General features: G+C 37.2%; 1 protein-coding gene across 2 annotated transcripts; it reads left to right on the top strand.

The window, feature by feature from the left end:
- Positions 1-777: 777 nt before the first annotated feature.
- Positions 778-15,613, top strand: LOC113066260 (vascular endothelial growth factor receptor 1-like). Of its 2 annotated transcripts, none has more exons than XM_026238101.1 (11): positions 778-1,099; positions 4,185-4,281; positions 5,246-5,457; positions 6,959-7,083; positions 9,700-9,862; positions 9,962-10,098; positions 11,284-11,455; positions 11,670-11,787; positions 11,898-12,067; positions 12,248-12,395; positions 14,601-15,613. In XM_026238101.1, exons 1-11 carry the CDS (start codon positions 1,042-1,044, stop codon positions 14,617-14,619), a joined length of 1,419 nt encoding a protein of 472 aa, XP_026093886.1. In that variant the 5' UTR covers positions 778-1,041; the 3' UTR covers positions 14,620-15,613. The 2 variants fall into 2 exon arrangements, with proteins under 2 accessions (XP_026093886.1, XP_026093885.1); XM_026238100.1 differs by having other exon boundaries at positions 780-1,099; positions 14,598-15,613.
- Positions 15,614-16,169: the final 556 nt, after the last annotated feature.

Raw genomic sequence — 16,169 nt, forward strand, 5'->3', positions numbered from 1 at the left:
AATATGTATTTAGAGGTATGAAAAATCACAGATGAGTCTCAATTGTGCCTCCTAGACTGCAGTAAGATTAATTTTTCAAACTGATTTTTTTATTTTTCAAGAGCATTTTCTTCAGAGACAAATGCTGAATTTTTCTCACCTTGAGATTTTCAAGAGATCTTGACAACGTTTCATCTTAACTATTGTGACAACTGTACTCAAATGTTCAAAATGATTTAAAATGAGAGATTTCGATGTTCTTAAATATTTCTCGTCAGATTCTGATGCTATCCACATGAATTGAATCTTTTTGAATGACACCAGTTTTCTCATTTGTGTCCATTTTTTATTTGATTTCTCCAGAGGAATTTTAGTAAAAACAAAGACAAAGGTTATACTTCAAAGAAATAGAACCAAGATAAATTAAATAATACAATTTTCCTCTGTTCTTTTCTGTTAATTACTGACTTTTCTGTTTATTTTGATTAACTTTCTATATTTTGCATTGTTAATGTTCAAGCTGCACGACCTAAATTTCCTTTGATCCTCTCTAGTATCTCTTTTTCACTTCTAGTCTCTCTGAAAGAAACCTCAGTTGTTTCCCCTTATAGATTTACTGTCCTCTTTTAAGGATTGCAAGGGTGGAATGACTTCAAACAGCGTTGGATTTACAGCAACAAGCTTGTTTATTAATGATATGACTGATGAAGTGGAGGAGAGACACAGGAGCGGTGCAGTACATCGGGCCCTTGTAGGGCACGTCAGTCGCCGGGGATGGGTGTGTCGATGATCGTCACGGAAGCTCCGGTGGCAGTGGGAAATGAATAAATCCCAGCCCGCGGTCCTAATGGGCAAGAGTTTAACTGGAATTCATGCGTGGTCCTCCTACTTCAAGAGTTCTTAAACACCGGACAATACCGAGGTTGATTGTAGTTCATGTGAAAGCAGGGTTCGAGGAGTTTGGTGTTGTAAGGTGAATTGATTCTCTGGAGTATTGGATCTGCAGTCTTTCCTTCATAGGTGTTCATCTGCAAGCAAAGGACCTCAAGCAAGACCAAGAGAATGTTCGATATATTATTTGTGATGATATTTGGATTGTCAGGGCGTGTTCTGACTAAAGGTAAATTGTACTTTACTTTTATAATAGAATATCAGTTTTCATTTGTGTGAGTGTGGCTCAGTCCCAGCGCATCATGTGCATTTCATTATGAGAAGACATCCATTAACTTTGGATGAACATATTAACTTGTTAGCGGGGTATTTATTTATTTATTTATTGTGTATTTATGCCTAATTGGTAATAATGCGCACTGCAGAAACCCAAAATTACGCGCTAAACGAACGTAAATTACGCGCTAAATCAGATATGCTACAATTTGTTTTTACAAGACTATGGCAAGCCTATTTAACATTTACATTGATAATTTAAAACGAACTATTATATATTTAATGTTACTATTAGCATATTCGTTTTTATTACTAGAAATGACTCAAACTGTGCAACTAATAGATCATCTATATACAATTAATCACTCTAGTCTGATCGACTTATATGAAAAGAATGGCTAATAACTCATATCCCAATAACATTTGATTGGAAAAAAAATTACAGAACAAAATAAATGGCTTACTTTTAACTATCGTGATTAGGAATGCTATATGGAATGCTAGGAATGCTAATGATCTGGTAACATATTTAATGAAGTAGTAAAATTGAAAAGATTCTGAATAAGCTCTATTGCCCAAAATATTTATACACACATGAAAATTATTTTGGTGACAGAAACAGTGCTCAAAAAAAAAAAAATCAAGGCACCACAGATTATATTAATAAAATAAAAGTAATAAAAATATACAATAAAAATGTATATAACAATTCGCTACAAAGAAAATAAGTTATTTGGACGATAGACAAAATGCGTAGGGTTACAGAGAGACAATAATGTACAAATATTATTATTTATTAATAATAATATAAAATAAGTACTATTATTAAAACAGACATTAGTTTTAAGAAATAAATGCTAAAACCGGCCTGCCATAGCAGGACAAGTTGTTCTGGTAGTAGAGACCTCTCTGCTCTGACTTGACATCCGTCTTTAATGTTTGGCCCCAGTTGAATCAGAGAGTGCGTTATTTCCTGAGCCTGATGACTGTGAAATGGAAGTTCTAATATAAATGACTTCGGGGTCATGACCACTGTGAGGCAGGAACCAGGGCTAATCAGGGTGTTATAGCTAAAACAGACCCAAGGGGAGGAAGCAGGGGCGAAGCGATGTACTGTCCTCAGTGCCTGATGATTAGTGCTTTATTAGTGCTTTAGTTTTTTTCCACAGCATGGAAAAAAACTGAATTTGATTAAAGGCCAAGCGTGTTTTAAGCATATTATGTGGGGGAAATTATTTGTAAAATTAATTAGGTTGCTGTATTTTAGAAAGAGTCCTAAAAATGATACAAACTAGGCTAAATGCACTAATAAAACATGCCACTGTTAAAAAAAACATATGTAATAAATGCATTCATGCAAATGATAGGATAATTATAATTATAACTGCATTTTTAAATGCGCCGTTCTCGTTTAGTGTATTTGCAACACATTAACGATTTAGCGAAGAACCTCTTTATCAAAAAAGAGTTTCCTTGTAGGCTATAGAATGTTTACTTGGTCCTTATTTAGAATAGCACGTGACACAGACTGCGAATTTGTTGAATGTTTAATAGTTTCCCAGTGGGTGTAGTTTTACACAAAGCATGTCTTTAAGCTATTGTATTTTTGTTTTCAATTTGGGATACCTTGACAAATGATAGACTGAAAAATTAACTATATAAGCGCAACATTACGCAAATTAATTTTCTAAAAAAAAAAAAAACGTATTTTAAAGCATGTGCGACAACATGCATTTCTTGTTTTTGTTCAATATTTTACATTTGTTCATTGAAAATGTATTTCATATAGGCTACGTGCTTCGCTTTAAACTTTAACCTTATTTCCTTTGGTTCATTAGCGTTTATTCAGTTGACATCGGCAGGTTTTTATCCCGTCATTAGTGCCAGGCTCTCCTGATGAGAGTTTCTGAAACGGGACCTCGGCGTGTGTGGAGCAGTTGATAACAAGCCTGTCTGGATCACATGCGGGACGTGCTGTGGGAAAAAGTGCTTGAATCCTGATTTCTTTTTTCATTGGTCTAATCACAATACATTATTAAATGTTACGGTACATGGTCTGCGCATAGAGTGTGAATAATGGAATGATGCTGTAAGCTTTTTAAAAGCAATAAACAATAGTGAGAGCGGTCTGCATTGTATAGTCACGTCTGCATGGAGACGAGATGTTTAAAATCATATTGAATTATGTGTCACCTTAACCCACAATTAAGTGTTTTTTCTAAGCAACAGAAATAGCTGAAAAACTGCTGTATGCAAAAACTGTTTTTATATAATGTACTTGTGCTTACAATAGGCTACATGTGATTCTGCATATTAAATAGGTTATTAATGTCACAGCATCACGCGGAAATGGTAAATTATGTTATAGGACTGTTATTCACTACAAAATACAAAGTCGTAACGTTCATTTAATGTTCAACTGTAGGTGATGTCTTATTGATCGGATAAATCAAATTAAATAGGCATTATGCATGTATTTATGTAGAATATAATAAGGTTTAAAAATATATATATATTTTAAAAAATCATTTAAAACTAGTGTCGCACTTGCTCAGAATCTGACTTTATATATATATATATATATATATATATATATATATATATATATATATATATATATATATATATATATAAATAATAAAAGAACTGGATGTGTTTTGTTATTTATTAGTAGTAGTAGTATTTTGAAACTTTTTTTTACACCACATCAGTAATGTGATTTTTTCTGATGATTTGTATTCAGTTAAACTATGTAATGTACAAACATTGACTTGTAAAATCCTCAAGTACCTTTGAACAATACTCAGTTGACTTGAAAAAGCAGTGCTGTGCTCAGAGGCATCTAAAATATAACTCTATCAGTATAAGCAGGAGCTGTGAGTCTGTTTCTATAGCTTTGGGCAGCATAGTCATATTTTATGTAAGTTGGACTATCACTCTTATCACCTGAATGTGGTTAATTTCACTCTTTAAAGCTTCAGCTTCACAACTTATTATTCAGCAACTTCTAACATGCCTTTCTGCTTTCTGTCTTAAAGACACAGACACAAAAGGGAGGTTCAGTTCTCCAGTGTTGGATGTTACTGAAAAGCAGCTTATTATAGAGAGAAATCAGACACTTCAGCTAAACTGCAGGTGAGTGATGTGTCACACAATCTCACGGTTAAAGGAGGAGGAAGTGGTCAAAAGTTGATCATGAGGTTTTTGATGAGTCATATATGGCATAATGATTAACAGAGTTGATACAGATTTTGGTCAGGAGGAATGTAGAAATACTAAGTAAAAGTTTGTAGTGAGAGATTGTAAAATGCAAACATAAAAGATGAGAATGAGCCATGCACAGTCAAGTCAAATCCAGTTACCTTTATTTGTATAGCACTTCATATAATACAGATTGTTTTAAAGCAGCTTTAAAGTGGCAAACAGGAAAATAGTTTGTCAATAATGTAAGAGGACAAGAACAAACAGTAATTTTTTAAAGTTCAGCTCTCTTCAGTAGTGTCTGTGCAATCAGTCAAGCGTCCCCAACTAAGCAAACCAAAGGCGACTGTGGCAAAGGAACTCCATCGGTGACAGAAATGGAGAAAAACCTTTGGTCATGCCTAAAATCCTGATAGCACACTGAAAATATTATTTGATTGAAACCTTCAATTTGATTGAAACCTTCAATTAAAGATAATTTTTTGTTTGTTTTTATTATATGACAGAAATATTGAATATTGTGCACTATTTTAGGTCACTTAACAAAAATCTAATTTCACCTTTGTAAAAAAAGTTCTTATACACAAGAGTCTCTCAAATCATGCTGAAACATGATTATCATATTTTATAAAAGCTTTTTCATGCACTTTGCATGATGCTGTCGTTAAAGAAAATCTAAATACCAAAAAACGAATTCTTAAGTCAACCATAAATCAAGTTAACTGATCTGACCTCACATTTTATGCTAGTAAAGCTTAAATGTCTTTAATTAGTAAAATGCAAAATATAAACATTTTCATAAGTGGTCTCAGACATTTGGACACCATTTCATGTCGATCTCTGAAACAATGACGTGATGATCTTAGACCATTAGGTATAAAGTTCCTTAATGTTTCAGAGGACGGTGGGAGCTCCAGTGGGTTTTGCCATCAGGCGTCCCGAAAGTGTACCACGGCACGCAGATAAAAGAGACTCGCTGCGGGAAGAAAAATAACCAATACTGCAGCCGCCTGATGCTCAGTCCTGCTTTAGCTCAACACACTGGCTCTTACCGCTGCAGGTACCGCCAAAAGCATCGCAAACAGACCTCTGTGTACGTCTACATCACAGGTAAGATGCTTCAGGTGAACACTGGAACTTTTAAACCCTCTCCTTCTGGTGTTGTTGACAAATTGGGCACTTCTTTGAAATCATGTCTCCATCAAGTCTTCAACTATCATTTAAAAGTTATATTATAAGGGTTGATAGGGTAATGGTAACATTTTATGTAGTATTACCTAACTAAAGGCCTAATAACAGTACACCAAGGACGAAAACTACAACTATTCTATAACAATAACGACAAAGTGAAACAATGTTGTTGGAATCACTTTCAGAATTTTTTTTCCCAGCTGATGAACGATAAAAACAATGGCAGCCAATCAGAATTCACTTGACTGTAAAGAGCTTGAGAATTTAAAACGGAATGTAGATGTGGACGCTGATATATATGTTGTAGTTAGCATTATAGTCATCATTGTTGGTGTGAACGGGCCTTAAAACAGACATTAATGCTTATTATAACATATAGCATGATTTTGTAAGAATTGTAATCAAGCGCTATATAGAAATCCCCATTCATAGCTAGGATCGCTTTAGGTCCTAACAGACACCCGATTTCCAGGGAAGACCCAATTTGTGAAGACACTGGAATCTGTTTAATAGCTTGGCCATCTCACTGACCATTTCTGTTGCTTAAGGCTAAACAGGAAGTCTCAGGAAGCAAATAATACCTAAACACCATTTTTCTCTCGAGGCAACACATCCGACTAAGTGAGCATCTGGCATGGTTTTGCACAGGCATTTTTTTTGTTTTTGCTCACACCATAGGCTGTCCTCTCTCACTTTTGACTAAATTTAAACTAGAACTTTCATTTACGTGCTACCTCGAGGGGACAGAAATAGCCCCAGCTGTTGAAAGGCTCAGCTCTTGGGCAGCCTTTCCCAGGGTACCCAGTCTTATCTATGTCCTTCAGCCTGGCTGTCCATATCCTGTGCTACTCTGGTTGGGGGGGGGGGGGGGACTTGGAGACAAGGGTAAAGGATGCGATGTCTCCTTGTGTATATTTGTTGGGATGCGTGTCTGAACATGGGAGTGGGCACCTTGAGGGCATGCCGGGGCAGAAGAGGCTCGGATCCTCCCTGGTCAGGCATTAAGGAAGGCTAAGAGGTGCCCCAGGTCATTAGGTGCAGCCCCGGTTAGCCAACAAGGCCCCTGAGGACCATCAATCGCTCTTGTGGCCATGTCTATTTAGCCTCACCCTTCGTCCTTTATACTGAATCAAAGCACGACAAGGAAGCATCCAGCAGTCCTTGGGGTACTTTTGTTAAAATGTTCAGATATTTTTTTTCCGTTCCTTTAATAACACCAGAGCACCAAACAATGGGGCGAGCAACACCCAAAGCCTTTCATTGCCACAAGAATATTGCAACTGGGGCGAAAGTGCAACCAAGAAAGCAACAGAGAGAGAGAGAGAGAGAGAGAGAGAGAGTGTTTGATATTTTTATTGCTTACTCTAAACTGTTTTTATGCAGTGTCGATCTGCTCCTAACCTTAGCATTGGCGTTTCAGATAGCCAGCGGCCATTTGTAAAGGTGCAGTCGGAGATCCCAGAAGTGGTGTACATGAAGGAGGGAGAGCCATTGGTCTTCCCCTGCAGAGTCACAAACCCGGATGCCAAAGTCTCATTGGTTAAGGTGAGTGTCTCAACTGTGAGTCAACCAGTCAATTTAATACTCTATGACACATCAGCTTTCCCTCTGTCCAAGGAAAAAATATTTGTTTCTCAGCACTGAGCACAACATGTGAATATGCAGGATTATAGACCAATGAAGCCAATGGGCAGGGCCATAAATATCCAGATGATGCTCTTAAATAATGGGAACAAACAAATTGTCAAATGACACTTCATGCACTCAAACTTTAATTACGTAGTGGCTTGGAAGGAGCTATCAGACAATGATTATGAATGACAAAATAACCTTATATAATTTATATAATAAACAGTTCAGTACAAAGTGCTTAAGTTCATAGTGTATAGTGTGTCATTTGTGACGCAGGTCGTGATTATTTTAAAAAGCGTGCACTGTTATTTTCATAACCTCTGGCTTGACTGATGTTCTTTACTTAGGCCTACATGTTTTAATGGTGTTAAAATCACTATATTACAAGAGCCTCTCCAAAGACACTACATTCTGTTCAATTCAGCTCCGTTTGCCAGTTTAAAGGGAAGAATGTGCATTTATGTGTGCACGCAGTCTCTACAGTAAATACAGTGTATGTGCGCATACGCACTTGCTACAGTAAATGCATTGATGAAATGCAAATGCGGTCGCTGCAATGAATTAATGTTGCATTTGTGTGATGTTAGAGCAAGTTGCCGTGTGATGAATCGTTATTGCAAATAATAACAAAAAGATCGATCATTAGTGTTAATTACTTCTGTAATCAGGTATTCATGCCAATTGCTATTGTCTATGGCTTCCACTGCCATACACAAAGTGCATCCTCTCATTGCACTCATTCATAAATAAGTCACTCTCCCTGTCCTTATCTCACAATCACACCAGGTTATAAGGGCAAGTATGCATCTCTTTGTGCCAGTTCGGATGTATGTGTGTTCGTGAGGGCATGTGGAGAGGATATACAGTAGTCTTTTTGGCTCAGCAAGACATGGATCGTTTAAGCTGATGCTCAGAGTGAGTGGCGCCCACATCTTCCTTTTCTTGTTGGCACTGCACAAAGCAAAGGAGATGACGCTAAGACCACCTCACGCAGGCTGATGTCTTCCACAGCTGAAGGCAAGGACAGTGATTTGAGGAACGAAGCTTTATCCGATGATTTAAAAGATGGCTTGCTGTGCATTTATGATATGATTAGATACACTACTACATCCCTGGAGACACAGGTCGAGTCTAAATATGATTACAAAAGTGTCGTGAGGGTTTAAAAAAAACGTAAGCATTTCAGGATGAATTTCAGATGAGAAGAGGAAACGGAAAAGAACAAGTTGACCAGTCCCCGTCGTGCTGCCTTTGGCTCCATGCATACAGGATGGAAAGTGTTTTAGGATATGCTAGTGATATGACGTCCCTATCCTCCCTTCTTGCTCAAAAAAGCACCACGTTTAATTTCTATTCAAAAGGCAAACGGGCTATAAATACGAGCTCTCTCTAACCTTCTCAAATTTGGACTGTCACACACTGGAGTGTTTTTTTCCTGAGAGGACTCAGGACTTGGCAGTGGATCTTTAATCTTGCACCTTACACATAGGGGACAATACATAGGCTCTCACTGAAGCTGTGAAAGTAGCTGACCTGAGGGCCTAGCCGCGATGTCTATATCCTGTAGTAACAGGATGTGAGGAGATGGACTGGAGTCACGTTTCCACATCCTTGCTCTCCCCTCTTACACATTGAACATAGGGAGGGATCTTAATAAAATGTTGGTTGGTTAAGACTTGAAGACTTGGTGGGATTAGTTTTAGTTTTGGTAGTTTTAAAACTTCAACTTACCCATTACATGTACAATATATTTCGTTTTATTTTATTTCGGCTTTATTTCAATTAAAGAAAACAATTGTTCATAGTTTAAATAATAACTTACTAGTCTAACTTTAGGATATTTAGGATAGACTGACTGCTAGCTGTGGAATTACCATTAGCAACCCAAAGGATTCCAGCATCTTTTTCCAAAATCATTTCCCCTGTATTTCCAGCACAGAATGCTGTTACACAATGCATCATTTGAGATGTGGCGGAAATGACAGTGACAGTGTGGTGGAAATGTTCACGGTGCTTTAGACAGAAATGACAGAATTGTTATGTTCACTGTTGATCATTGTTATTGGAAAATGTGTTTAAAAAGAGTTGAAGTCAACATGGCCGAAAGTGTCCATACTTAGAAACACTCTCAAGGAAGGTGAAGGGCTTATCGAATGCCTTACCTAATGCAGTAGTGCTTTCTAGAAACAAGGAGATTTTGAGCAGCTCACACTGGGAGGAAAGCATTCACCTGATCCCCTGAGAAAGGGCAGGACACTTCCACAGTGTCACATCTAAGCCTGTAAACATTTCCTCCATTGAATATGGAAGTAAACAAAATCATAACACCGCTCTCCAAGAATTTCTGAAGGACGGTGCACTGTTGAACCCCTCACGAGTCCTTACGTGCGCTGGCCAAATGAGATTTAAGCTGAAAGTGCAAGTTTGTTTTTAAAATGTGTCTTACAAAGTGAATCTCTATTGTAGGCTACCTAAAAGAAATGCAAAATCTTGTTGTTTTTTTAATTAGCATTTTTCTTTCATTTTCAGTTTCCTTTCCACCCGATAGCTCCTGATTATAGAAACATCATCTGGAATAGCAAGCACGGTTTCACTATTCGTAGTCCCACATTCTTCTACATCGGGCTATTCTCCTGTGAAACTATTGTCAATGGAGTCAAATATAGCAACAGGTTCTTGACTCACAGGCCAGGTAAGCGCTAATGGTTTCTTTGATTAACTTACTGGTGAACCAAAAACTGGGGCCTAAATTTTTGTTTCAAAAATTGCATCCATTTCCTTCTTTTCGCAGTGAATAAAATCCTGGATGTGTATTTGAACAGCACGGGTTTGGTCCACATGTTACAGGGCCAGATGTTAGCACTGAACTGCACCGTTACAGCTGAGTGGAACGCCAGGGTGTCCATTAGCTGGACGTACCCTCAAAAGGTAGGTTTTACACAGTATGCACATGTGATTTATGACCTGACATTTCTAAAATCTTAATTCGGTTAAGAATATTCAGAATCAATGAGCTTATGTTGTGATATCAGTTTATTTCCAGTAGAATGAGCTGGACAATGTTTTTTTTTCAGATGAATTAACTCATCTTGATGCATAACTACTAAATGTATTAGTTCCACAGCAAACAACATTATAAAGAAGATCATGAATTAGCTTGTTTAGTATCTCATAGAATGCAAATGGAGACTTTTGCTTAAGTCTCCTTAAGTCTCCTGCATCACAGAGAAAAAGACAGCAATTAAATATTTGTCTCCTCTGGAGTTTCAGAACAAACTCCAGAATCACAAATTGTGCTCAGATTTGCTAATATATCAAAGTTTGCCATCAAAACGATTCTATTAATATTTAATAGAAATGTAATATGTGTATATATGTGACACTGGACAACAAAACCAGTTATAAGTGTAAATATTGCTAAATTGAGATCTGAAAGCTGAATACATAACCTTTCCATTGATGTATGGTTTATCAGGATCGGACAATATTTGACCGAGATACAACTATTTGAAAATCTGGAATCTGAGGGTGCAATTAAAATCAAAATATTGAGAAAATCGCCTTTGAAGTTGTCCAAATGAATTGTTAGCAATGCATATTTCTAATTAAAAATTATGTTTTAATATATGTATGGTAGGAAATTTACAAAATATCCTCATGGACCATGATCTTTACTAAATATCCTAATGAGTTTTTGCATAGAATAAAAATCTATCATTTTGAACCATACAATGTATTTTTGGCTATTGCTACAAATATACCCTAGCGACTTATTAATATATATATATATATATGTATAGTCTAATTTTCTTCTATTTTTAATTTTTATATTGCTGTGATACTTCAGAGGAACATCATAACTTACACCTTTTAGCCTTTTAACTTATTTTTCTTTTTGGCAACTAGAGTAATTTTAAATTACATCTTAATTACAGTGAAATTACTGTGCACTAAGGAGGCATTGTTTTATAGAAATTCACTTTCATAATTAAGTGTTTTAAATGGCCATTGAATGAACAGCTGTTCCTTTGAAAGCCATGTTGTTTATATTTTTCCTTTATGGACCAAAATGAGTGTTTGTGACACAATTTGCTCTGCTTGTTTTCACTTCAGGCTAATGGATCTGCCAATATCATCAGACGCATATCAAGGAGCAGAACCAACATGCTGTTCTACAGTGTCCTCACCATCCCCAGCCTGAGCACAGCAGATAGAGGACTTTACAAATGTCATGTAACAAGTGGTCCATCCAAGCGAGAAACAAATGCCACAGTTATTGTCTATGGTGAGTTTTAGAATCAGTTTCAAAATTTGCTCTGAAACGATAGTACATTACAGATTTATACACACCATAGCAAACTGCTGGAATGTTTATTTCCCCAACTTTTGTGCTTCTTTCCAACTCTAATTAACTCTTAATTCACTATTTACAGCTTTTTATCTCTCAGTCACCCACACGTGTGTTGTTTGATTGTCTTTCTCTTGTATGTTTTTTCCAGACCAGCCTTTCATTCGACTCAAGCACAGAGATGGCCCTGTGGTTCAGGCTTCTGCAGGACAGAAATCTTTCCGTCTTACTCCAAAACTAAAAGCTTTCCCTGCACCTGAAGTCATCTGGTAAAATTTCCTGTGACTATATAGTTGAGGTGCTAAATAGATGTAATTGTGAACAGAAACAACATACTGGCTAAATAGAAAAAATCTCAATAATCAAATCTGTTGCTAAGGTTGAAGGATGGGATGGTTGCCGCCGAGCAGTGTTCCCGTTACCATGTAGACAGATTTTCTCTGGTCATTCGGGATGTCGCTGAAGAGGATGCAGGAATCTACACCATCCTTACTGGCATCCAGCAGTATGGACTTTTCCAGAACCTCACACTCACATTGGTGGTAAATGGTGAGGCTTAGCATAAAGAGTTTTTATCTTTTAATGCTATACAGTAGAACTGTTTTAAAACAAAACAAAAAAATTCTAAAAAAAACATTTTTTCCCCAAAATAGTAATTATTATTATTATATGGGGACTATAACATTGTGCCCTCATTGCTTTTTCTCTTTTGTCAAAACCTATTTACAGTGAAACCACAGACTGGAGAAAAGACAGTTTCCTCTCAGCAACCTGGGACTGTCCAGCGAGGCAGTAGACAAGCCCTGCATTGCACCTCTCACGGTGTCCCACCTCCTAAAATCCAGTGGCTCTGGCATCCGTGCCCTCCGAAAGGCCTGTAAGTTCACTATCCACTCAGAAACACACAAATGTTTGCCAAATATGAAATAAGGCAGTGGTGAATGCACTTTGAAATGCCGATCAAATACATAACCTTACATAACATACATAAAACATTAGTTATAGCATAGACCCTATTTTAGGAAGGTTATGGTCCGCTTGTTTCTTTCGGGCTTATGCAAGTTCTTTAAAATCTCAGTTTATTTCCCACTATCATCTTTTAAAAAGTGAAAGCATTACAAGCATTTTTAAATTCGAAAACATTTCCCCAATGACTGACTAATCGTGTCCTCGTTGCACTTTGGGGACGGAGGAAAGGGATACGGTGAAGAATACTGGGTTAGGGCCAAAAATTCAGTCACTTTTAATTTAGCATTTGATCCAGGTGAAAAAACACACGCGAGACAATGCAATTTTGCTAGGTTTGGATTTCCCACACTAGACTAAGTTAGATATCCTCTCTCCGTCATTGCGTAATGTCCTGAAACCATTTTAAAGAGTTCAGTTATTTCACACTGTACCTGGTCACAGTGGGTTTGATGTGCTTTTTTTAGAATGAATGCACATATGAGTGGAGACATGTCTATATTTACAGACACACACACACACATGTATGTATGTGTATGTGTGTGTGTTTGTGAATAGAGACCTGTTTTGTCTAATTCAGCATGTGTTCAGACAGGGTTTCCTTTTAGCCTGTAGAACAGATGCTTGAGAAGGCCTTTCATCTGTGTGTCTCTATTCATTTTTGTGTGGATGCAGACGCTCGGGTGTATGTGTCCGCATTTGTGTGAATGTGTGCAGTCACAGAACTGAATTTAACTCCCGAGTTGAAAGTGCAGAAAAAAGCACTTCAAAAGAAGCCAGTTCCGTGCTTACAAGCACGATTTGTTCATTTCTAAATCAAACACTATGATTTAATGAACTTCCTGTGCAGAATGCTGGATGTTTATTATTGTGATTGCTCAGACGCATCCTGCCATGCCTTATTCAATGTCTGACACACCACATATCCACCGTTCTCATGAGAAAAAATTTAGCGAGCATTACTCAGAGGAGATCATCTCACAGAAACACCCCTCCACATACATTCCTGACTTACTCCCATATAGACACACACTGAGACTTTTTAAAAATGAAATCCACAAACGCTACAGTTTGACACTGCCATTTCTACTCCAAATTTAGACATTTTTAGGTCATGCTTCCCCTTATTGTAGTGCCATCTTATATTTGGTAATATTTTCTTGGCCTATTTTTTGAGTGCTTCCTAAAAGAACTAGAAATGAAATATTGCTGAAAAGTACATTGTCGTTGGCTGGAATAATGCAACAAAGTCCCTGTATGGGCCAGCTATCCTTCATGCAATCTTAAAGTGACAGTTGACCCAAAATTGCAAATTATTACAATCTTTAAAATAATGCATTTTGTGTTCTGCAGAAGAAAGTTAATCTTAGAGACAGGGTTTATTTTCAAATCATTCATACACTATTTAAATATCTGTTAACATTTTGAATTACATTTCATTTACATATTTTCTGTTTTTAGTTTAATTTGAAAGTTTTCGTTTTTTGTTGTATTTTCTGTTGTTTTTATTTATTTATTGTTTGTTTGTTTAATGTCTATGTAGTCTCATTAAGTTTCAGTTATTTTGGAGCTTCAGTTTAAACAAAACAAAAAATTAGAAAAGTTCCCATGGAAACTAGTTCAAATATAATGAGTTTGTTATCTTGTATTTTATTTCATTTCAGTTCATGTTTTTTTTTTTATTTCATAAAAAAAAAAAAAAATTATGGTTTTAGCGAAAGTTAATAATAATAATTCTAAGTTTGGAACAACATTTAATGCTTTGACATTCTATTAACAAATAAGAACAAAAATATTTATGCTTTCAATTAGCAATATGTCTCTAGAACACTTATTTTAAAACATATTTATTTTGTTTAAATTCATTCTGGGGGAGTTTTTAAATGCCTTTAGATTCTATCCGGGTCTGCCGAACTGACATAATTTATTTGATCATTTGCATATTGATTTTGCTGAGATACTTGTCATTGCATCAACTAAATTTCAAAAGGTATATATGATAAAAATAAATGAAAGCACTATGTTAAGCTTGATCATTGAAAGGTATTGTGTGTACATTCTGTTGAGAGGTCTTGACTGGCTGGACCCTGACTCAGGCCCTTATTCTTTCTAGCAGTCCGGCGCGGCTGGCCTGACGCTGTGGAGGAGGAGGAGTTGTGGGCCGGGCCGGCCTGATAGCGGCTGGATGGGCTTGAGCTCAGCCATGGGAACAGCAGCACTCTTATCTCAACCAGGCAGGAGGCGCAGACGGGCTTCCTGTGCGAAAAATCAGAGCGCTTTTCCTCTCGTTGTTTGGCTTCCTCCCCGATGCGAGACAACTTCCCAGCAGCGTGATTGTCCCTCCATCTTCAAACGTGGCACAGTCCGCTTCCTCAGAAGCTTGATCTATTCTTGAGTCCCCAATCCCACACAAACACCCTCCACCCCACTTTACTGATCCCCCACAATCCACCTCACCTGTCTTGCCACACTCACAAATAACCCTACAACTGCCAGTGGCCTTCCTTATCCAGCCACCCCAGAGACATCACTAAAAGCACGCCATCTCATGACGATCAAGAACAGCTGGGCTCACTCAGGAGTGGATGGAGAGGCTGATAACTCTGCACCCCTGGAACTAAATTCTAATTTATTCCTCTTTTTTTTTTTGTTGTTGTTGTTCAGATACAGGTTTTTTCTGCTCTTCTTCTTTCTGAGCATGATCCCCATCCATACACTGCCTGGTGCTGCTTTGCTTTTTGTGTTCTTGAGTGGTACTATAAAGGATGTATGAACCAAGCCTCCATCTCCAAAACTCAGACCATCATTTGTAGTTCTAACATCCATAAAAGCTGTGAGTTCAGATTGTACACGATGAAAATAACTTCTATCTACTGTCTTGACGTGAGCCAAGGATGGCCGAGAAAACCGAGGCTCGCTGTTTGGATTTCTTGTTTTTGTTTTTTTGTTTTTCCAGACTGGACCTGGCCCAGAATGCCTGCTGTGTAGGAGTTCTGATGGACCGTAAATGCTCTGTGTCATCCCATGTGTCATCTTATGGCAAACTCTTCCACTTCACAGTGATGCTGTGTATTACAGTTGCTTTATTTTGTGCTGAAAGTAAAGATCCTGCCTGTTTGTATGCAAGTGTTTGTGTGTGTCGAGTGAGTATTTGTGTGATTGTTTCTACTCTACGGGTCTCTCCCAATGTGATTCGTCCCTTTTTATACAGATTGTCTATGAGTAATATATGATTCTAATATTTAATAATTTTATACAACTAACTTACTTATGGTAAATCTCAGTAATTGCCAAATGTGTAAGAACGCTGATAAAAAAAAATGTATTTTTAATATCTAATGTATGTGTTTATATCAAATGTATTTTTTTTTTTTGCATTAAATTTGCTTGAAATTATTTGTACAACATGGTCTGTTTGGTTCTACAAAAAAAAATGCATATGTGAAGTCCTAGCTGCTGGCAAAGATGTAGCTGAAATACTGGCAGACTATAATAAACTGTTTCTTGTTCGATGCTTTTCTAGACAATAAAACAGAGTAGATTTCATAATGACCCACTGAAGTCAGTTCGTAATACTGTACACGGGCACACCGGGTATGGATGAAGGTGTGAATGCAGAATGAGTGGGGATGTTTGTGGTAAAACATTTAAAGTTTCTGTCTCTCTCAGTGTGTGTGTGTGTGTG

Source organism: Carassius auratus, chromosome 49 (genome assembly GCF_003368295.1).
Source record: "Carassius auratus strain Wakin chromosome 49, ASM336829v1, whole genome shotgun sequence".
In the NCBI taxonomy this organism is placed as follows: domain Eukaryota; kingdom Metazoa; phylum Chordata; class Actinopteri; order Cypriniformes; family Cyprinidae; genus Carassius; species Carassius auratus.